The sequence below is a fragment of the Acanthopagrus latus genome, chromosome 17 (assembly GCF_904848185.1).
Source record: "Acanthopagrus latus isolate v.2019 chromosome 17, fAcaLat1.1, whole genome shotgun sequence".
Classification (NCBI taxonomy): Eukaryota; Metazoa; Chordata; class Actinopteri; order Spariformes; family Sparidae; genus Acanthopagrus; species Acanthopagrus latus.
This window is the reverse complement of record NC_051055.1, coordinates 17,752,121-17,774,678: the sequence shown is the minus strand read 5'-3', so window position 1 is coordinate 17,774,678 and position 22,558 is coordinate 17,752,121. Positions and strand designations below refer to the sequence as shown.

At 41.5% G+C, this 22,558-nt stretch overlaps 3 protein-coding genes across 16 annotated transcripts; 1 reads left to right on the top strand and 2 right to left on the bottom strand.

Annotated features, from left to right (window-relative positions):
- Window positions 1–1,798: 1,798 nt before the first annotated feature.
- l3mbtl1b (L3MBTL histone methyl-lysine binding protein 1b) lies at window positions 1,799–14,104 on the bottom strand. 7 transcript variants are annotated; one of them, XM_037073482.1, is made up of 22 exons: window positions 13,940–14,104; window positions 11,546–11,680; window positions 11,136–11,331; window positions 10,815–11,028; window positions 10,597–10,726; window positions 10,336–10,387; window positions 9,684–9,778; window positions 9,456–9,560; window positions 9,222–9,357; window positions 9,050–9,141; window positions 8,807–8,958; window positions 8,393–8,496; window positions 7,964–8,049; window positions 7,750–7,860; window positions 7,553–7,667; window positions 7,208–7,307; window positions 6,378–6,572; window positions 6,141–6,242; window positions 5,984–6,048; window positions 5,723–5,895; window positions 5,403–5,465; window positions 1,799–3,248 (listed from the first exon to the last, which is right to left on the bottom strand). In XM_037073482.1, exons 1-22 carry the CDS (start codon window positions 14,063–14,065, stop codon window positions 3,120–3,122), a joined length of 2,676 nt encoding a protein of 891 aa, XP_036929377.1. In that variant the 5' UTR covers window positions 14,066–14,104; the 3' UTR covers window positions 1,799–3,119. The 7 variants fall into 7 exon arrangements, with proteins under 7 accessions (XP_036929377.1, XP_036929379.1, XP_036929380.1 ...); XM_037073484.1 differs by having other exon boundaries at window positions 8,420–8,496; XM_037073485.1 differs by lacking the exon at window positions 13,940–14,104 and adding an exon at window positions 13,663–13,844.
- Window positions 13,192–17,452, top strand: LOC119005663 (transmembrane protein 244-like). Of its 6 annotated transcripts, XM_037073508.1 has the most exons (7): window positions 14,117–14,491; window positions 14,716–14,806; window positions 14,917–15,002; window positions 16,457–16,530; window positions 16,621–16,746; window positions 16,824–16,868; window positions 16,951–17,452. In XM_037073508.1, the coding sequence occupies exons 3-7, from the start codon at window positions 14,971–14,973 to the stop codon at window positions 17,043–17,045; spliced, it is 372 nt and encodes a 123-aa protein (XP_036929403.1). In that variant the 5' UTR covers window positions 14,117–14,491; window positions 14,716–14,806; window positions 14,917–14,970; the 3' UTR covers window positions 17,046–17,452. The 6 variants fall into 6 exon arrangements, with proteins under 6 accessions (XP_036929404.1, XP_036929399.1, XP_036929403.1 ...); XM_037073509.1 differs by lacking the exons at window positions 14,117–14,491; window positions 14,716–14,806 and adding an exon at window positions 13,192–13,323; XM_037073504.1 differs by lacking the exons at window positions 14,117–14,491; window positions 14,716–14,806 and adding an exon at window positions 14,060–14,110.
- Window positions 17,441–21,244, bottom strand: sgk2b (serum/glucocorticoid regulated kinase 2b). Of its 3 annotated transcripts, none has more exons than XM_037073500.1 (12): window positions 21,026–21,244; window positions 20,690–20,765; window positions 20,524–20,593; window positions 20,401–20,420; window positions 19,624–19,681; window positions 19,455–19,538; window positions 19,185–19,316; window positions 18,853–18,965; window positions 18,381–18,600; window positions 18,133–18,288; window positions 17,959–18,048; window positions 17,441–17,867 (listed from the first exon to the last, which is right to left on the bottom strand). In XM_037073500.1, exons 1-12 carry the CDS (start codon window positions 21,090–21,092, stop codon window positions 17,706–17,708), a joined length of 1,248 nt encoding a protein of 415 aa, XP_036929395.1. In that variant the 5' UTR covers window positions 21,093–21,244; the 3' UTR covers window positions 17,441–17,705. The 3 variants fall into 3 exon arrangements, with proteins under 3 accessions (XP_036929395.1, XP_036929396.1, XP_036929397.1); XM_037073501.1 differs by lacking the exon at window positions 21,026–21,244 and adding an exon at window positions 20,204–20,231 and having other exon boundaries at window positions 20,690–20,730; XM_037073502.1 differs by lacking the exons at window positions 20,401–20,420; window positions 20,524–20,593; window positions 20,690–20,765; window positions 21,026–21,244 and adding an exon at window positions 20,146–20,186.
- Window positions 21,245–22,558: the final 1,314 nt, after the last annotated feature.

Below are 22,558 nucleotides of genomic sequence, written 5' to 3'. Positions count from 1 at the left end.
TATATATATATATATATATATATATATATATATATATACATATATAAAATGTTTGCTGAATTATTTTTAGGTAATCGTGAAGTCCTGAACATGTCCTCTATATATGTGGCTATAGCGACTGACAGCAATGCAAAATTAATGATGAAGGAACATGCACGCAATGAAGCGGTCATCCATTATACATCAGTCCTTTAAGAATTCGCACTGCAAATTTTATAATGTTCTCGTCATGCTTGGCAGTTTAAGTACAGATTTATAGGAAGTCTTTTCTGAAGTGAATTACTGTATGACGTCATGTAAATCTGACACGGGCTTGGTTGTCGATGTGACGGATTTACAAACATGTTTTGAGAGCAGCCTGACTGAAAGGATGTCAACGGGCTGCATGAAACCACAGAAAACAGATTAAATCCTCATTTCTAAAACACAAAAACAGTGGCTTGCATAACATACATTTGTAATGTAATTTATGAGACTGTCACTGTAAAAATGCTTCATTACAAGTAAAATAAAACACAGCAATCATCATTTTTCATGATAGTTATCTCCATACGCTAGTGAAGACTGGGGAAATATTAGTGAATTGATTTGTGTTGGGAATTTTATTTTGTTGGGGTTTTTTTCAGAAGATATAATAAGCAACATTTGCGCGATAAAATGTCTGAAGACGACTAAACTGCGCTATATAATTTGGTGAGTTGTGCACTCACACTATCCCAGATGTTTCCAACAATATTCAAACCCAGAGAAATGTGTTATTGTACTCAAGGTATCGAGTAGTGTTTCATATGGTTGCATGTCAGATGAATTTCGAGGTAAGCGCCAGATGATTAGAGTCTGCAAACATCACTGAACATAACACTTTAAAACCGCTTACTTAGTTTCTGCCTGAGTCACAGCAGACAGATATTCAGTTGTTTAGCAATGAAGACAACAACTCCCATGATCCCACACTACTTCACAACATCGTCAAACTAGGTCTTTTCATTGATTTGATTTAAAACACCTAGTCGCAGAAATGACGTTCTGTGTGCTTCAAGTATCGGAAGTAAAAGTACTCGTTCTGCAGTGAAACGTCTTGTTACTGATTTATAGTTATTAGATGGTTAACACTGATCAGTGGGTAAGGAACATACTACTGCTGTAGCTACTCAAGGTGGGACTAGTTTTAATGACATTATATATGTATTTATTTGGATTCCAATGTAGTATGTATTCCATAAGGTCATGTATCCGAGCAGTCAGAAGATTTGTGAGAAACCTCTGCTATACAGAAATATGTTTATTTATTTTTTTTAACTGTCCTCTAATCATTGATTATTATTTTTTTTACTTATTTTGAATAATTTTACTGCTTTATGCCTCAAACATTTACACTTGTGTCTTTTTTCTTTAGGTACGATCCTAATTTTACAAAGTAGCTAATAACTGTGTTGTACAAATACAGAATAAAAGGAAATACTGAAATGAAGAGCAAGAAGTGTACTTTTAGGCCAACACAGACAAGATATCCTAAAAAATCTATTTAAAAAAAACTAAACAAAACAGATGATATCAACAGATCAATGTTAAAGACGACTGTGGAAACTCCATCCAGTGATAAATCATAACACAACTGAAAGCTCCAGTAAAGGATAGTAGATGGACCATTGTGTCTCAGAAATGAAATACTTGGGAGAATGTGTTTTCCACCACTGTAAATAGGTAAATACAAAGCTTTAGAGCTAAAATCCACAGTTTAGATTATCTGAGAGAGTGTGTGTGTGTGAAGTGACTGAGGTCAAACGAGGACAGCAGACAGTGTGCATCTCATTTATTTTCACCCATTCCATCAGACAGCCACAGTTACCTCGGAGCCAAAACAGCGTACCATTACCCCTTAAATTAGAATACATAAATAAAAGCTGTTTGCATATAAACAGTTGCTGATGTACACATTCCAACTTGCTGAAGTACACGCTGATTTACAAAGACACGTACAATGTTTGTTTTTTCTCAAAATCTATGTATGAGTTGAGGCTCGTATTTTTCAGTTTACTGTCACAATGTCCTTCCCTGTCGACAGATGTCAAGCCTTTGCATAACCAAGCAGGAGTAAACTCTGGTAGGGAGCGAGGACAGTCCATTTGTAGCTGTTTACTATTTACAATGTGAATGACGGAGGTTATTTGAATCGAGATCAACAAAACAACTAAAGGCTGTTTTTTTTTTTTTTTAAACATTCGTAATCATGTGCCGTTTCCCCAGAAAAGGGCAGATCGAGAAGAACAGAGCTGGTTTGTTGTCTCGTTCCACCTTAAAACGACTGCAAGTTTCCTTAATTTAAACTTTAGCCCTTAGCCCTGCTCGTCAAAAAACAATCCTCTGACCAGAAAAGCAACGCACAAGGGCTGGTGGGGAACGACAGCCTCATTTCTCAAACACACTTGGTCACATTTGCGCGCGCGCACACACACACACACACAGAAAGTTTTAACCATCCCCCATTCAATCTAAGCTTCAGCCAGCTCCAATTTAAACAAACTCTCTGGCCTTCGGGCCTGTGGAGCGGCCCACTTTCTCCACCTAGAGGAGAAAGGCTGTACTACATAGTGCTTCTTCTCCACTGGGTTTCACATTTAAAAACCTCTCACCAACTCACGATTGTATTTTGCAGCTTTTTCAAAAAAAAAAGAAAAGAAATTATCTGTTGCCTGTTAAAAAAAGCAACAAAGCACACACACACTTGTTCCATCTGCTCTGAGCTCAAGCACCATTACAGTTCAAATAAAACAAACACAAAAAAATCAACAGAATCATGACACTAAATCCAATCCATGAACTGTACAATGTTAAGAAGCATTGAAGGTGCTTGTAGTATTTTTTTTTTTAATGATTCAGTAAACAAACACGATATAAATCCTCATGGTATCATGTAAAAACTCTCCCTCAGGGTTGCTCAGTACTGTCCATCATGGAGAGAGGAGGGAGGAGGAGGAGGGGGGAGATGGACGTTTTAAAAGATGATGGCTTCCACTTGCTTCTCTCGTGTAGCTGCACCGTTGCAGAGCTTGACAGACGAAACCTGTCCCAGCTGATTTTATCAAATGTCTGTAGGTGAGTGTTGATGGAACTGGGTCTTACTCTTCGTCCGCGTTCTTCAGCATGAGGATGGAGTTGTAGATCTTCAGGGCGGGTCCTAACTTGATTGACAGGATCTTGACGATGTCTGCTTGGGTGAGCAGCAGGAAGGCCTCGCCATCTATTTGCTGAAGAGAAAATTATAATGTTTTGCCTCATTTCTCAGTTTTTTAATCAAGTTTCTGCCTCTGCTGATCATCAACACTGACATATCACACTCGTAACATTTTAAGTTAATATGAAGAATCTGTTCGCCAGCAGTTGTTTTTACACATCCAGCAGTTATGGGGCGACATTAGCCCAAATGAAGTCCAATGTAGTTTGATATTCACTCTCTTTAATCTGTCTATCTGGCTCTTTAGTTGAAAAATGTAATCCTATAATCCTAAATTATTTACTAGCTGAATGGAGGGGAAATATTCTTTACTTCATGAACGTACAGGCTTGAGATCAGGAATAAGAAAAGACACTGAAAGATTTAAAAAATATTAGGACGCTGGTGAGTTTTTGCTTTGGTCAGAGACAAACAACTGCACCACCTCACTGTCTGTTGTTTCTGAGTATGACGTTCTTTCCGTTTGGGGCAAATAGCAACCCGCTATCAGACTCACACAAGTAACTTAAGGTGATATTCACTTTTCTTCTCTTGCTTTACAGATGCTTTTGGAGTGAATAGGGGTATAAGCGCACCTCTGCACACTTGATTAATATCAGTATATAAGTCATCTTAATGGGCTTTACAGTTGATTAATGTGCAACGTAAAATTTGAATCAAGTCTGTACTGTATATCTGTATAGAACTGCATACACTTTGCCATAGAAATCACTTGGTAGCACTGTGGAGACACGAATCAAAACTGTCTTGAGCAGAAGCCACATTTCTCAGGCATGTCTTATTATGAAAATGCATGCAGATTTTATGAAAATGTAGGAAGCTGCATAAAATTACACAAAGCTGCAGGCACACTAATAAGGCGACTAAAAGTCTGTGAGAAATTTTTTTTTTTTAAAAACTGAATATGCAAAGACATTTCGGGGCCCTTTTCCGTCTGCTTTATGTCAGACAGCAGACTACACACAGGTGGCAGCAATACATAAACAGTGAATTTATCGAGTCGGTGCTTGTGTAACGCTGCCAGCTGTGTGAGTATGCATTATGTATTGGTTTTCAAGTTCTAGGACGGATTCACTGTACTAAAAAAAAGACGAGCTAATGGGATAAATCTGTTGTTTTTTTAAGCAGGCTTGCATGAGGGACTCTGTGTCAGTGTCTCCTTTGTCAAAAAGGGTAATTTCACCTTACAGAATCTCGAGGTTGTTGGTCTACAGCTGCCTCAAGTTTGTTTGTGTTATTGTATGACTTCAATGTTAGAGATCCACCAAAGTCACACAGTAACAAAAACAGTTATTAGAGAAGAAGTGCACTTAAAAAAAAATTTCCTAGCAAAATGTACTCATCCATAGTCAGTACATGACGGTCTGCATGCCTCCAGTTTGAAGAAGCAGTAATGGTATAGGAAGCTAAGCAATGTACTGATGTGGATAATATGTAACTAAAAAACCTTGTTGTCTGATGGGGCAACTGAAGCCATTATATCGCTCTCTCCAAAGCCATCAGACTCCCTGATCAAAAACAATAATTTTACTTCAGAATACAGGAGTTGCTTGTCTACCACTGTCTTGATCAGTTAGTTTGTAAGTGTAAGTTCAGATTCACCCAAGTCACCCCATAACACAGAGAAACTTCAAAATGGATGCAGAGGTAGATCAGCAACTCCTGTGATCTCAGGTAAAATTGATGTTTTTGTCAAAAGAGGCTGATGGCATTGAAGACAGTGATATGATGGCTTCAGTCTCCATCAGAAAGGCTGTCTGACTGCAAGGTAAAGAACAGAAAATATTCTAAACATATTATACACTGAAACTGATATTGATTTTGTTTAGGTGGGCCTTAAAGTGGCTTAAATGTGTATTGTTGCTGCCCCCGTCCACATCAGTACACTGCTTAGCTTCCCACACTGATACTCCTGCTGCTTATCCAAAAATGGGGGCGTGCTGTACTATGGGTACAACCCTGACTATGGGTAAGTACCTTATACAAACTCACTTTAAAAGATTCACACTAACCCTTTAGATGGGTTTCCTCAGTCATAATTGCACATAAAATTAGATATCTGGCTCAATTTCAGAAGTCTCATTAGCTAAAGTAACGTTTTGCTGGATCTCAAGACTTGGCGGGTGTGTCATTAGGCCAAAGTCCTGGTTTGGGATGAAGTCCTCACCTCTGTTTTGAATGTAGCAGCATGTTCTTTACATCCTGGGAGTCCTTTGACAAAACAGGCCACCTGATCAACAAAGACAAACAATTCTGAGCAAAAAAGTGTTTGAATCAATAAATGTTTATTTACTGATCAAAGTGCCTTGTACACAGGAAAAGAGAGGGAGAACCAATTCACTAGAACAACCAGAAAGCTCTGCTTGAATCTTCATGCACAGTCACAGTTTCCCTGAACAACAGGCAGCCTTCATGACGGATGAGTGAATGAGGAGTATGTCTGCTTTTCATGTGTTGGCACGGGGTGAGTGTGTAAGCATGTCTGACCTCCTCAGCGCTCCAAGTGGCCACTCTCTTGGCAGTCAGCCCCAGGACCTCAGGCAGCAGCTGGCAGTGCTTGTCCCAGCAGAGGGCCACCCGGTGGGGGGGGGAGGCAGAGATGCCGGGAGAGAACACCGACTCGTGGAGGGCCTGCTGAAGAGAGATGGCGTCTGGAGAGGCTGAGGAGAGGCAAGAGGAGGGGAGTCAGTGAGGGGTGAGGTGGTGATTCAAATGCCTTATCTTGTCTCATTCTGCATTCAAACGCACCTTTACTATCACCAATCTCCTCTTTGACATAGTGCATTTTCAGGTATTTGGGGACTGGAGCAGTCCTGAAGAAAACAATTTAAGTTAGTCTCTCAGACAGGACTGTCTGCAGTGAACTTCAGCAGCACAGCTCGGTGTGATGGTTTCATGACTCTACCGTTTAGGCCTTGTTCCATTGTGGCTCTGCTCACTGGCTCCACCTGCTGGCTCCGGCTGGCTGTTGCGTCCTAAACGCTCAGCTTCCACTGTCACTGGTTTCCTAGCAACACAGATAACCCGCTCTCAGGTACAGACCACTAGAGATAGAGTTGCATGCAAAACACTGATTGGAGTTCTCTTGGGAGTGTTAGTGGCTTTCAAAGTGTGTTTGTGCTGTTTTAGTGTGGCAGCAAACCTGTTCTGGGAGTCTTCAGCTCCTTCCGGCTGGTCGGGCATCGAGGTGGTCGGTGTCATAGTGTTTGTGTGAGCATCGGGGCGTCGCCCACGAGAATGAGGTCCGCTAAGGGCGAGCGGTCGCTCTCCGCTGAGGCGATCTGGCAGCAAGCCCTCCTTGTTCAGATTCATTTCTGAGTAGGGACAGCTCACCTGACTGCACCCCAAGACAAACAAAGTTTAGCCAGGACTAAAACACACAGCCATTTAAAAAAAAATAAAAAGAGACAGAAATCCAGTTTTTACTTCTGATGCTCTGAAATTCAGCATGTTTCAACAAAAATTAAGGAAAAGCAGCTTAAAGACTCTAAACTCCCACACACACACACCACATTTATGCCGCCGGCAGCCCACACACAAGTATAAATGACATTTAAGAACATTGAGATTCTTTCTTCTGCTTACATTCACAGTCCCCAAACATTAATCTCATCTCATTCTTTATCAAACTATCAATGTGCTGCTATATGCAGAAACAATGACAGAATTGTTAGTGGTTTCATAAATAGCTCATTAACAGCATTTAGTTTAGAATGTACCAATAAAACGTAGATTTAAAAATGTTACACAAAATTGTCAATTCAAACTCATGAGGGTTCACCGAGACAAAAATGAGTTAAAAATTTCTATGGTGTGAAAATAAAATAAGATTAAATATATTGATTATGAGGTATGAGACAGCAATTTAGAAAATAATCAGCTAGGTGCCATACAACACTAAGATTAAGAAAAAAATTGGAAACGAATGACAAAAAAGACAAAGGACTGAAAGTGTGGTGGTGTGCTACTAACGTGTAGTGGGTCCCGTAACGAGGTCCCCTGATGTGGCCAACCCCGTTGCATCCTGGGGTAGGACATCCTTGTCCTGGGGCAGCTAATAAATCACTGGAGCCTGAAAGACACACACACACACACACACACACACACACACAGGAGTGTTTGTAAAACTATGCAAAAACTGCAAGACCATTTCCATTTTAAATCATTACATATTCCTCCCACCACCAACATTCAGGGGTAAAATGAAGGCAGAGACAAACTGCTGACTCATCTGTTGAAACTACAAATTTAGGATCCTTCTTCTCATTAACTTTGATTTACCTCACTGAATATCAGGACAGGAACAGTGTGTCTCACCGTTTGGGTATTGCAGTGGGTGTCCAGTTTTCTGACACCACCCTACAGGGTGTAGATCAGGGCAGTCCGTCTCCACCCAGTAGTCATACTCTGTGCTCCAGCCATCAAAATGAATCTAGAGGAGAAGAGGGACAGATTAGACTCAAACTGACCACAGGGGAAATCCAAACACTTTTCGACATGGAGACATCTTGTACCTTTAGTCGGTGGTCCTCTGTGTCCACTATAGTTGCAACACGGATGAGCATGGGGTTCCTCTTATCAACAGCTTCCACTTTCATCCCAAACTGGAAGCCATGTGGAGGTCGCTAAACACACAGAGTAGAACAAAAATCACATGACTTTATCTGGACTGCAGTTCTGGATATTATAAAGTATTGTGTACATTAGTGTGTTAGAACTGTACTGTACTGGTTTGAAAGCCCGAGCAGGAGCAGCCTGTGTGCCCGTCTCTTCCAGATATTTCTCCCATGAGAAACTCTTGGGTTGCTTATATTCTGAGGAGAGGAATGATGACTCATTAGACCCCTCTATTACTACAGATAGTTCACACAGTATATCCACAGGAAGTGACAGCAGCATGCATTTCATCATCAATGTACTAATAAAGTTAGCATAAACATATTTACTTAAACAGAATTTTGAGTCAATCCTTCTTACAATCATAACACTATTTGAAAAACACAAGCAGTATGTAGAATACCTTCTGAAATGCATAGTTATCACAAGTAAACAATATTGTTATCAGCGTTATCTACAATTTTACTAGCATTAATTTATTAAATTGTTAGGCTCTCTACTATACGTGGTCTACAGTATATTAAAATAGATTATACTGACCCACGTGTGTCTTGGTCTGTGTCTTACCAGCTGGAGTGGTCAGAGTAAGCTCGGCCTCTTCACAGAACCCCACAGGATGGATGTATGGACTGCTAGCGTCACACCTTGATAAACACACCATGATGAGGTAAACAGGCAGCCAACGCACTGTAACTAGTAACAAAATTGTGTTCTAGTTGCATAACGTCTGCAGTAATGTATGTTTGTCCTAATTTTCCAGACCCCAAATTTCCACATTCATTTTTAAATCTTTTTCTATACTTTCCGTAGATGAAGTTCACAGGAACATTGCTGATGTTGTGAAGACATTTAATCTCCGTTGATTTCAGTTAGACTTAAAGCGGACCAAGTCCCCCAAGTTGACTGGGACATATCTGTTGATCACACCCACTCTTGCAGTGTTTAACCCCTTACCAATAATCATACGTGTCGTCCCAGTTATCAAAATGAATGAGCAGTCGGTTGTCAACAACAGCAGCGATGGTGGCCACACAGATCAGTGCTGGGTTCTTCCTGTCCACTGCCTCCAGCTTCATTCCTGCTCTGAATCCAGACGGCGTCACAGACTAAAATAGGAAAAAAAATAAACAGATTTTGCACATAAAGACCCTAAATTAAATAAATACTTTTAAAGAATCTGAAGTGTTTAATACTCACTGTGTTGAGGCTCTTGAAAAGATGTTTTGGAGCCAGCTGACCCCTGCAGTTCTTCACATACATGCTCCAGTTAAACTCTCCATCCTTACAACCTGCAAGACAAACTCACTCAGGAAGGTTGTTTGGAAAACCATTCACAGGTGTCAGTTTGTGTGTGTTTGTGTTTCATTACCTTTGGGCAACAATAACTTATGTCCATTCTTCTCACACCAGCCAGCTGGTTTTATATCCCATGAGTCAGCGTTGGCCCAGAAGTCGTAGCATTCGGGGTAACCATCAAAGTGGAGTCTTATCCTATAACCTTGGATCTGTGAGGCAAAGGGAAAGCTTGCACATGTATGACTGAACTCTCAATATGAACAGGGATAAAGATATATATGCCGAACACAGCCATTAGCAGCCGTACCTCTGCAACAGTGAGTACACAGAACAGAGACGGATGAGACGGGTCGAGTCCCTCCAGCTTCATTCCCACCTTAAAACTGTTCCTGCTCTGAGGAAACGACTGGTGCTGCGAGACAAATGTACATCATAGCACAGTCACAGATTGGCATATTTTAGACCAAATAAACAAAACCATCTGTTTTAGTTAAATAAATATAAAACTGGCCAGTGTTTACAGGGAAAGAATTACCTCTTTGTATAGTTTAACAGGAGCAGCAATGGCCCTCTCCTCTTCCAAATACGCAGGCCAGCTCCACGCCCGCTTCTTATTGGGTGCGGCCATCGCTGAGGGTTGGGCAGAACAACACTCAAGTATTATGTACTGTAGATGGCATGAGCGTCTATCAAATGTCTTGCCAAAGTTTGACATTTAGTTTACGTGATAATTTGACAATTATTTTACATTGTGATATGGAAATTATTATTATTACAATTATTCAATTGTATACTTTATATGTCATGGACATGGAAAAGCATGCCTGTAATACTGATGGAACTTGATCAATATCCTACTAACATAAACTCTCATTCATTCTGATTTGGTGTCATACTAACAGACACAAGGTGCCAGGAAGTTTCATGAGTCACAGTTCAATTATTTAGCAACATTGTAAATGGCAATTGAAAAATAAGAAATATTATCATAATGTATTAAATAAAGTTGATATATATTATATATATATATATATATATATATATATATATATATATATATATATATATATATATATATATATATATATATATATATATATCAGAGAACCATCTGCAAGAGTATTTAAAAAAGCCTGTGAAAGCTTTGAATTAAGGTGTCATTTAAAGATCGTAGCAGTCTCACATACCCAGTTTGGCAATTTTGGCACCTCTTCTGCCTTTGGTAGTCTTGGCCTTTTCCTACAAAAAGAACATGTTAATAATTACCTTTTTCCTCAACCATTTTGGATGTTTCCTCAACTAAAATATACAGACAGAAATGGAACAGAAACAGAAAAATTCCAGGACAAGATACTCTGTAACTAAACCCAAGTTATTACTGAACACTTGAGTGTCCTGTGGCTCTGGGGGTGGATACAGGAGAGAGATGCAAAGAATAATCTCCTTACCTCTGGTTCCTCTTGGTTTTCTTCCTCCTCATCACCAGAATCCATATAGATTTTTCTCTTTTTACGCACACGTTTACCCAGCCTCTCACCCTCTACTGCATGACTCTCCCTCGCCTCCCCTGGAGATGATCTTTGGGAAAGAAAGATGTGGCTCATGATGATACAACAAAATAAAATATGGACAATAAAGAGAATGAATGCCAGATGTGTGGTTTTACCTGCCACTGGAGGGCTGGGCACAGATGGAGCTACAGAATTTGCCCTGAAAGAGGGCATCCCGGGGAACACGGCCACCACAAGCCCGGCATCTTGACAGTTCTCCATTTGGACCTGCATCTGCGCTAGAGCCAACTTCAACACTGGGACCGACCTCCACACTAGGGCCCTCCATGCTGGGGCCCTCCTCTAACGAAAGAAGCACAGGTCCAGGGGCTGGAGGACAAAACAGAAAAAGGGAAATGTTCACAGTGCATAAAAACACAAACGATGCAATTCTTCACAATAACAGTGTTGTAGGGACTTAACGAGTGCTCTCATACCTTTAGCTTGAGATGATCCTGACTGACTCTGATTGGCTGGAGCTGCGGCTTTGCTAGGCTGTGATTGGCCCTCTGGTGGAGGGGTGGGAGTGTGAGACTGTGCAGGGTCCAAGGTCTCACTATTGGGTGCTGCCTGCTGCCCTTTGACCTCTAGGTCTGTGACGATCTCAAGAGTCCCAAACTCTGTCATGCGGAACTGAATGACACAGAGAAAACAGACATGCTCATCAGTCATTAAGTGTTAGGCCAAAAAGGTACGCCACAAAGATCCTGAAACACAGATGTTTTATATTTTCTACCTCTGCTATTAAAAAAATAAAAACCTACAAGTCAGTATGCGATCAGAGAATTGTGCACAAACGTACACAATCAGAGATGATCATAAATCTGATACAAATTCTCTCTCGTACCCTGATATCACTGCCTGGCAACGTCGCAATACCATCCTTCCAGTCCAAAGCACCCATCATGTCAAACTCTGCTCCCTGGGAGGGGCCATCACTTGGCGGAGTGTCAGTCATTCCCACTCCTCCAGTATCCCCAACCTGCAAAGACATAAAACAAGCCACTCAAAGACAGATCATGTAATGACAGCTGATACAAAAAAATACAACAGATGTTTAATAATCAGGCTCAGTCCACACCACTGATACAATTAGGGGCATTGTTCCCCTTACACTGTATTGACTGTGCACAGCAGTGAGGCACCCCCTGTATGGTTTTACCTACAAACAAATGCAGTTTCTACCTGCACTTGTAAACAGCACTGCCCAACATCACCATTAGATGGCGACTGTGCGCCGGCTTGCAGGATACACCATGCACTTCGATTTCAGACAAAACAGTCAATAATAATATTGTTTTGCTGGTCAACTAACAGGGAAATACGTGCACAAATGGGCCCATTAGAGTGAACCTCCATCAGGACCATTGACAAACACGAGGAAAGATGTCTCAACTTTAAGTTAACCACACAACTTCATCTTTTCCTTGTTTTAACAGTATCTCTTAAAACCGGCTGTTTGCCCGGTTATGGACAACTGAGGGGGTAATTTGTTTATCAATTTTAAGGAGAACAGTGTTTTCTGCACTGATTGGCCAAACTTAAAAGCGTTTTAATCCGACTAATATTACGATATAACGTTTTGGTGTTGACGCATGTTCAACACTGAATTATGGTGATATTTGCAGTTTGCATGGCGGTCATAACCATGCGAAAAGTGAACAACACCCCGAGCTAATGGATCTTGATGAAGTTTGACTTTGCACTGAATGCCTCAGTTTTATTCTAGCCATAAATAAAGTGTAAGAGCGCCCATGATTAGCATTTGTCTTATACAAAATGGCGGAGCATAGGAAGAGGCCACCAACACGTTTAAACTATGTAAATTACTCAAGTTACCCATTTAAACAATGCATGCAAAGCCGCTACGCGTCGAACAAAAGCAAGTGCTTGCGGTGTAATTTCCTGACTTAGTGTTTTCCTTCACTCGGGTTATTTTCTTCACTTTCCCCTTGTCACGGAATGTCAGCCCAGGTTGCTAGCTAGCGCTGACATGAAGCTAACCGCCAGCTAGCTCCACTCCGTTCAACTGCACTGGGGGTTGCTAGACAGCTAGCCGTAGCATTGTGACTGGATGCAGCCAGCTAAGGACAATCTGTAATAAATAAGTTTCCCGGTTAATAACAATAGGAAAACGCATTCTGTAAAACGCTAACATTTCGCACAATATCACGCTCGCTCGCAATAACACGGCGCTGCCGTTACGAGCTTCAACATTGTTGCTTGAATAATTTCTTCAATAGAAACTTGAAAAAAAAAACGATTTATTCTCGCCGTATTAAATCAGAGTGGAAATAACGTGAACTAGCGGTAATTAGCAAAACGAAGGCCGGTTTCTCAAATTTCGCCACTGTTATTGGCAATAAATGAGTATTAACGCTCGTATTGTTTAAAAAAATGTGGAACTCACCTCGTTTCTGTTTTAACTCTTATTTAGAGCTGGATAGGAGGATGCGCATGCGTGCAAGATGCGCTGCCTGACAACTTTGGGTCTCGGAAAAGTTCAGTTTACTATCGGTGGTCAATACCAGGCCTGTGTACTCTTATAACACGCCCAAAACTCAGTTCGGCGCCGATATAACGAACACTGCCGATAGCCTGGAGCTCATACCCCCGTTTTTGCTCGTAAGTATTTCCCTCAAGAAGTACGAGTGTGTATCAATGGAGCGCAGGGACCGCAGTGTCTTCCATTACATTACCGCTTCCCCTCTGGTCAAACTGGCCCATGTCTCCCCACTTCCAACCCCCAATTGTACCACCGGAAAAAAAAACAGCACCCATTTATGTACATTTACTCCGAACACGGGCGATTATCAGGCATGCACACGCCGGTGCTAACTGTAGGATTAAATACTCAGGCCTGCATAAAATTCACCCGAAGTGACATTTTAAACCCCCCCTAAAAAACGAACCTGAACACGTTGCAAGACGCAGAATCAGGACAGAACTGGCTTTAAAATATACCTTACAGTCATGTTGGCTGGTGCGTTTAAGGTCTGTGAAAAACCAGCACATGAAGTCGGAACAACATGATGACACATGATGAGTTTAGCCTGAACAAAACACAACGCCCGATGCGTGAAAACGCAACTGTGGGTTCACATGTGAGCTGAAATTAAACACATTTGAAGCCAGTGTGTCGGACTGTGTGGTGTCTCCGTTTGCTGCGAGATGTAATGGTTTATGGCTGTAATGTGACAGCTAATCCATTTAATTCAATCGTCGGGGCTACTGTGTGCACCTCGTCTCTGCCCGGTGTCTCTCTGAGCTTGGTTTTTAAGTATCTGACGGGTCGCTTAATGATCCCCAAACACTTCCAACCAAGATGATTCTCCAGCCATCCTGCAGCATTCAATCCCTCCCACATAAGGCGGTTATGTTCTCCGGCATAATAAAGCGACACATCTTAACGGTTAGTTTGAGCCACCATTTTGATGAAAATACAGTGTATCTGGACACACATCGCCGTCGCGTCCACGGCTGTGCATTTGCGTGGCCGGGGGCTTACAGGTAGACGGTGAGATAAGTCTTTTATTTCAGTCAACAAAGGCCGCCCTGATGGGAGGTGAAATGAGTTCAGTGGAAGAAGAAGCGGCGGCGCAGGTTTTGTGTCCTGTGTTTGTCGCTAGATGGCGGAAGACGTCCAGTTTCCCTTCACGGGGGATTAACGGGGTCGTGTAACGTGCTGCAGCCCCGGCTTGTGTGTTTTTTTTTCTCTTGCCCGTAATATAACATCCAAGCACAAAAAAAAAACCATGAGATGGCATTCAAAGGCAAAGCGGTCGACTCGAAGGTAAGCGGACTGTCAAGCGTGTCGTGATGTAGCTCGGCCGTCTTGATCATCTCTTGTGAGCTGTTAATCAGGATGTGATGTGGTGGTGGTGGATCAAGAGGAAGTGACAGGGGTGTTTTTAATGTAATGCAGAGATACAACATGTCTCCATCAGGTTTAGTCCGGGTGTGTGTGTGTGTGCTGCAGGTCAGGGAGGTTTTTTTGTTGGTTTTTTTTTTTTGCAGCAACAGCAGCAGCTGTCTGCACCTTCAGTGTACATCCCTCCCACTGCAGTTTGGTAGCCTATCACATGTTAGACTGTGAACACAGCTCCAGGTTAGTGTTGCGTTGCGTGGAAAATATGCGGTTTGACAAATTATACACTGTCGAGCCACTGAAACATTGTCTCTCCCCCCCCCATCCACAACTGTGTCTTAACCCCACAGACCGTGCTCTTCAACCTGCTGCTGTGCCTGCTCATATTTTACTCTCTCTTCTACATGATCGGGAGTGTGTGCTTTGGTGCCTTCAGGTGAGCGTGCCTCCGGCGCATGCGCATGCAAACTAAGCTAATAATAGCATCATTATGAAGCTTTCAAATACCACAGAGTCTTCTATACCTGGGTGGCTCCTGAGTGAGTAAAATTCAGCAACACACAGGAGACCTGAAAGTCATCATTTTGAGCATATTTGGGTTCCAGGCGGTGTAAACATCATATGTAATCATATTTCAAGTGCAACCATCAAAATTAACTGGATGGGAATTTGCTAGTATAATAATTATTATGACTACTTTGTGCCAGGGTGGTTGAATCATTGTTTAATTTTTATATGGTTCTTTTGGTTTGTCTTCTTGGTTTGTTTTTTATTAATGTCATTAACTGTAAGGTTCTTGGTTTGCTATAATTGATCTATTTTTTCTGCGACTTGTACCGCAGTGGCAGTTTCCGCCCAGAGACTGAGGAGAAAAGAAAGAAGGAAAGAATGAAAGAAAGAAAGCAGAACAGTTCCAGCATTTACAAGTTGTGACTATCTGATGCAACCTAATTTGATGATTATAAAATAGAGCTGCTAGGCCCCAGAGCCTCAGACCCTCCAGTGCCCTGCTCCCCAATAGCTTAAAGGATGAGGACACCCAAAAATGGACATTCAGTCATTATCTACTCACCCACATGCCAGGTCCTGAAGAACATAGCTCCATACAGGTGTGATCCAAGGATCCAGAAGACTGGAAATTTACACCCTTTTACAAGCCACAATCTTCATTTTAGCTGCTTAACTATAAATGTGTGTGTGTGCCCCATCTCAAGAGGGTGCACGAGCTAGACTGTGCATCAAGGGTGTAAATAAAGTCTTTCAAATCAATTTGAGATCTCGGGGATGACGCCAAAGACTTGTATTATGCCAACCAAGCTGTATGGGGCAATTTTATGTTTCTTTCTTTCAGTTCTTTTTCTACATTTTCTAAGTTGACCCTCACTGTCTATGGTACAAAGTCCCCATTGACTTCAGTCATTTAGGAGAATGTTGCAACACTGTTTTGGAGTGAAGCTCCAGAAATCACCTGACTTTACCTGTGCATGTTAGTAGGATGGTCATGAATGACTGAAATGTAAGTTTCCAACACAGTACCACCACCAACTCTTAGCAAAATAGGTCAGGTAGTATTTACAGAGTCTGTGCATACAACATGAAGCCATGTGTAGTCTGTAGTATGGATGTTAGAGGAGACTCACTATGCACTATAAGCAGGAGGTACAGGGTGTCAACAGAGGCTAAACAGCTCCTTTCGTAACAGCAGTGATTGCAGTGGTGAGATTTGGTGGTCTAAAATGTGTTTACCGTACTTTATCTACACTGTGTAGCCTTTATCTGGAGGCTCGCTTTACCAGTTGCCAAGAGTTGGGGTATATTTACACAGTGGTTTAACACACTTTTGTGCAATTGCTGACATTATTTCTCCCTCTTTCCTCACCCCTCATTCAGGTTGGATCACTTTGATGGACTGATTCCATTTGACTTCAAGACTGAACCTGCTGAATCCAACTCCAAATACTTGGGTGAGCGCACCAAATGCAACCAATAAGATTCACAATGAGCATGAGCTTTATTCACTTCCTATGTTTTATTGCTATGTTGGGTCTTCTCAGTGAACCTCCTGTCCTTGGAGCTCACCTACTTCTGCAGCGGCCTGTTGTTTGCTGCAGTGGTGCGGAGGCGGGTCTGGGACTACGCCTTCACTGTCACACTTCTGCATGTAATGATCACCAGCCTAGGTGAGCAGAAATCTAACAAGACATCTATCTTAAGTACATACTCATAAATGACTGACATATTTTGTCCCTTGTTGTAGTTATGTTGGAGTTCCCCATGGTGTGGCAGTGGTGGCTGGCTTTAGGTAAAACAGACCTCCCAACTAATTGCATTTAACTTGATGAGCTCAGTTCTTTTTAATGGTCTACTTTTTTGTTGTTCCACAGGAAGCGGCTTGTTTCTGATGATCTGCAATGGTCAGCTGATCGCTTACTTCACCTGCCAGAGTGAGCAGAGCTACGCCTCCTTCAGCATGTACTGATGGACAAGACTGACAGAAAGCGACCTCGTGTACAAACTGTTACCATAAGCAGTCTTGTGAGGTGAGGTAGAAAGGATTAGACCAGATGTTCTCTTCCTGGAGACACCCATTAGATTCACCATGATGATGGGCTTTTTCTGTTTGCCACTAAAAAAAGACAGCACCATCACAGAAAGTCAGCGCTGGGTCCAATTTGTGTCTATGGGTTGCCAACAGACTGGCATGTGATTGTTTTTATGTAAATGCCACAGGGAGATGTTCTTCTGCCTCTGTCACTATGCAGGATATTAAGGCACCCTGTGAAGTATTTTCAGTACCATTGTAAGCTGTGAATGTAAGAGCAGAGTGGGCAAGTTGCAATACATGTTTGTTGTTGTGTTAAAAAAATAAAACTGTTTTAAGATTGAGTGTTTATTGTTTCATTCTAGGACTTGTGAAATAGTGACCAGCCTATTTCACATATGAACCGATACATAAAGAAACAGTCAAATGTAAAAATATGATTATTCGGTAGTGTAACCAGTGAGATGTACAGTACATTGCAGTGTTAGTGTTAAAAATATTTTGAACTAAGTGTTTAAAAATAGACGAAGATTGAATAATTTATGACTTAAAAAAATAAATATTTGAACAAACATGCTCCCAGAGGATTTGCCGTCGTTATGAAACCGGCCCTGCTGCCACGAACTCCACTGGGTTCATGAAGGAGAATCCAGGGAAGGCCTCACTGGCCACGCCTGTCTGGCACCTCTCATTGACAGAGGCAGGGACAGGTTGTATTGTGAACTCGGGGTCGATGTAGCTGACATCACAGGGACTAGTCTGGAGAGGAGAGAGGTATTCACACATACTCAGGTACACTGCGTTGATTCAAAACGAAAAAAGATAGCACTCATGTCTGAATCATTCCTACCACTTTCGGGATGAATGGGGGTCTAACTTTCCTCGCCAGGAGGTCATCCCAGTTGATGGATGCAAAGAAGAGATGTTCCTGCAGCTCCACCTGGACACAATAAAATAAATTAGACCCTCTATACTTACTAGTGTGTATGTGCATTGTTATATTTTTAAGTGTGTGTGCACGTACAACATCACAGCTCTCCCCTAAGCGTTTGGAGACATCTCTGTCCAGTAATCCCTCTAATAGTGAACGAGCAGCTGGAGACACTCCACTACGCAGCTGCAGAGGAGCATGCAGAATGTTCTCAAACATCTCAGCTTTGGTGTGACTATAAAATGGAGGCTGAGAGAAAGAACAGAGATGTGGAGTAAGGTGAAGATGCTGAGAGATACATTGATGATAAAATGATAAACAAATATTTGACCTGCACTCACAATTCCATAGAGCATCTCAAAAAGCACAGTGCCGAGGCTCCACCAGTCCACTGCTGGACTGTATGGGTGACCCTGTAGCACCTCTGGAGCCAGGTACTCTGGAGTTCCACAGAATGTATGCATTATCCCACCTATGGCCACCCCTTCTTTACAAAGGCCAAAGTCAGTCAGCATCACATGACCATCACTGTCCAGCAGGATGTTTTCTGGTTTGAGGTCTCTGGAAGAGAAACAGACAAGTGTCTGTTTAGACCTGTTGCATTTGTTTTCATCTTGATTTTCCTTTGCCGTTTACGGCCATTGTGGTGTTGGAAGACATTGTGGTTTTTAGTGATAACATTTTCTATGCAGCACTCTCTCCTAAAGTGGAAAACTATCATTGTGAAAAGGCAGGGCATGAATTAACATGGAACATATTTAAATCTAGCCATTGTCTATCTTTATATACAGTTACTTGTGTGTATATATGTACCTGTAAACAATGTCAAGAGAGTGGAGGTAGCCCAGCGCCATGGCTATCTCTGCTGCGTAGAAAGTAGCTCTTGGTTCGGGAAATGACCCCTCCCTCTGAAGGTGGTAGAAAAGCTGAGAACACACAGATACACATCACAAATTACGACATATTTAAACACAACAGAAGCCCTACAGAATATCACAAGTACTTGTGGCATCTCCAAATTTAACTACAACTTGCAGGTGGATACCAAAGAAATCTGTAGCAAATGTTGGTGTTCGGAAGCTAGAGGTTTGTAAATTTTACTCTCTATAGCAAAGCTGACAGAAGTACTTTTTCTAAAAACATACCTCTCCTCCATTAACATAGTCCAGGACAAAGTAGAGCATGTTTGGTGTCTGGAAAGAGAAGTGGAGCCCCACCAAGAATGGATGTTGTAGTCCTTTCAGCAGTACGCTCCTCTCAACCATCACATGCCTCTGCTACAGAGACACAACAGATAGTGTAAGTACATATATAGACAAAATGGACAAAATGGACAAAATGGATGGACGGACAGATGGATGGATGGATGGATGGATGGATGGATGGGCGGATAAATGGACGGATGGATAGTTTACCTCTTTCCTCTTGACAATCATCTGTTTCTGTAGCACCTTCACAGCATAAAAGCCTCCCTGTTTTCTGTGTCTTGCCAGCAGCACCTGAAAGTTTGAGTTGTGTCATTTAATGTTCCACCACGAAAACCTGACAAACTCAGCAGTTTTGAAGAAAAAGAAAAATCTCTACCTTTCCAAAGCTTCCTCTGCCAATTACTTTGACATAGTCAAAATCTGATGGTTTCATCCTGATTAACACAACAAAAGAAAGCTATTACATATATGGTGTGATGCACAGGCCAGTTAATTGGCTATTATAGCACATAAATAAGTTGCGGTTAAACATCGTGAAGATTAATGTCTATGTTTTTTTGTTTAACAATTCCAGAAAAATTGCATTCCAAAATTGGACTCAAGGGCCACTAGATATGACAAGATATCACATTTCTGCTCTTCAGAAATATGTTTCTTTTCGCCTTTGTGGAAAAATACTAATGTAGTAATGTATTCTTTTTTTAAAAATTGGAGAAAAAAATAATTTTCCTTTCATTTTGCGTTGCCACACCTTTTGACTGACCAATGATGCATTTAAAAAAAATCATAAAGAGACAACATATAAACTCTATCTTTTCAGGGTTAATTGGGTGCCGTTTAGCTCAGTTGGCAGGGCGGGCATCCCATGTGCAGAGGCTTTGTCCTCACTGCAGCGGACCTGGGTTTAATTCCCGGCCTGGGTCCCTTTGCTGCGTGTCACACCCCCTCTCTCTCACCCTTTCTCCTGTCACCTCTTCAGCTAAACTGTCAAGAAAGCCATGAAAGGCCAAAAATTAAAAAATAAAAATACTTCAGTGTTAATCAACAGACTGCCACAGAAAGACCAAAGTTGCCCGGTAAAGTCAAACAAAACAGCAGAGGTTGACTTTCTGTCACAAAATATTTCTGCTCATGAGGTGGAAAAATGACTTACTGCGAGGTGCTCACTGGGCTCTAAGGAGAGAAAAGACACATAAGGAGAGGACGGTCAGGAGGTCAGATTTAGTTTCATCAGCTGTCAACACTCACTAAGTCTTTTCCTTCCATCTGTACTCACCACTGTGCCTTTCTCCTCCGTCTCCCTCCTCAGCTTGCTCTGTCGCTGCAGGATTTTCTGAGGGTCCAGGCTTCAATCAGGAGGTGAAAAAGAGCACATTGTTGAGAGTTTTTACAATTCAACTCAAAGCAAAAGGCGTTAATAATGAATTTTTTTGCTAACTTACTGTTGGCAGAGATGTTGAGCGGAAACAAATTTATGTAAGAATTCACTGAAGCCAACTTTCTTCCCCTTGAGCAGAGCTGTAAGACAGGCAGCTGGTTAAAACCTTACATAAGAGTTCAGCAGCTGTATTTACTCAGAGTGAGTGAGTAGTCGCCATTACTTTGCTGCTTTAGTGAGGCCACTGGAACAAATTGTTGGGTTATGTCTTCAAGAATAATTTTAACACATCAAGCCCTGATATTAGTCTACTGTAATGTGATATGTATCGTTCTATGACGTCACTAGGACTCTTGAGCTAGCTTAACGGTCAAACGTGAGAATATGAGGATAAACTCACCTGAGAAAAACGACACAAGCCCTCTCATTTTGGAATAGGTCATCGGCCGGTCTCGAGTCACGGTCATTTGGAAGAAGACTGACTGAATGAAAAGTTTCGTAAAAAAAACTTTTAAGAGGAGAGGACAGTGAGGTGACGGTGAAGAGAGGCTGTCCGGCGGCTGAGTTCACCCCGCTGCTCTCTAACTATCACTGCTGCTCAGTTTAAAAGACCGCTGACGTAGAAGGGCACCGGCAGTGCTGCGTTTAAGTGCCCTCGGAGATATCACGTGGAGGGCCAATCATGGTGGAATGTGACACTTGCTGAAGTAACGTTGGTACAAATTTACTTGTACTTACTTTAGTAGTACCTTGCTACTAAATACAGAAATACTGTCCTATTTATTACAAGTATTTGATAGGCTTACTTACTTTTCAGATTAATTTGATTAATTAGAAGTCCAATTTATCCCCCATTTGTTCACAGCATCTCAATAATAAACAACTGCTGATTTGATTAATTGCTGTGAGGATGGAAATCAGGTTTATTTCTTGGAACCTGAGAGATATTAATGACTTACTATAACTGCACACTTGAGTAGGCTCACATTAAAGTGAAAAGCTCACAACCCTTTCACCTGAAAGTTTTTTCTTGTCAGTGGTTCATAACTGATAAGATGAGTAAATATTGACAAACCGTTTATAAGCCATTATGTTACATCTTTGAAAGGGATAGCCCTCCAAATTAATGTCTATTAAAGCAACAAATAGCCTATGCTATGGCTGTCACAGTATTAGATTTGTTAGATTATTTGGTTGTTTTTCATCACAAACAGTCTAAGCGCACCAACAAACTGAATACAAGACATTTTATCGGAGAAGACAAAGAAGATGAAATTTACCAAGCCAAAAAACAAACGAACAAACAAAAAACAAATAAAACTACAACACCATTATTTTAGCCAAAACAATTCACAAATGCTCTTGTCAGTCATCTCCTTTGACATGATTTTTTTGTGAGGCATTAGTAGCCACACACTGTAGTAGTAGTAGCTGGACCAGTTAGTTAAACAAATCAACTTTTTTTTTTAATGGCGAATTGCAATAGCCAGTGTTAAAGTGTACTGTTGTCACCCACCACAACAATGAGAGAACTAAAGGAAACAGGGTTATTTACACAATATGACCAGCTGTGCTTCATTAATATGATATCAGTATTTCACTTCAAAATATCACAATTATCGTCAACATTGATGTATCTCAACAACCCTAATAAATGCTAAACATAGTACATATTCAGTTGTGAATAATAATAAGGTATGACACATAGCTATGAACTACAATCCATAGGGCAAAAGGGTTGGAAAATGTAGGCTACAGTGAAAAGTAGACTCCCAGAATGTGCAACAGATAGTATAGGCTACTTTAGATCCCGAGGCAATGAGCTGTTGGCACGTGAAGGCAGCATGCTTAGCACCTGTCCCCTCACGAGCCTGCCACGCGGCTGTGAAATGTCCCAATTGAATTTCTAATAAATGGATTAGTTTCTCTTTCT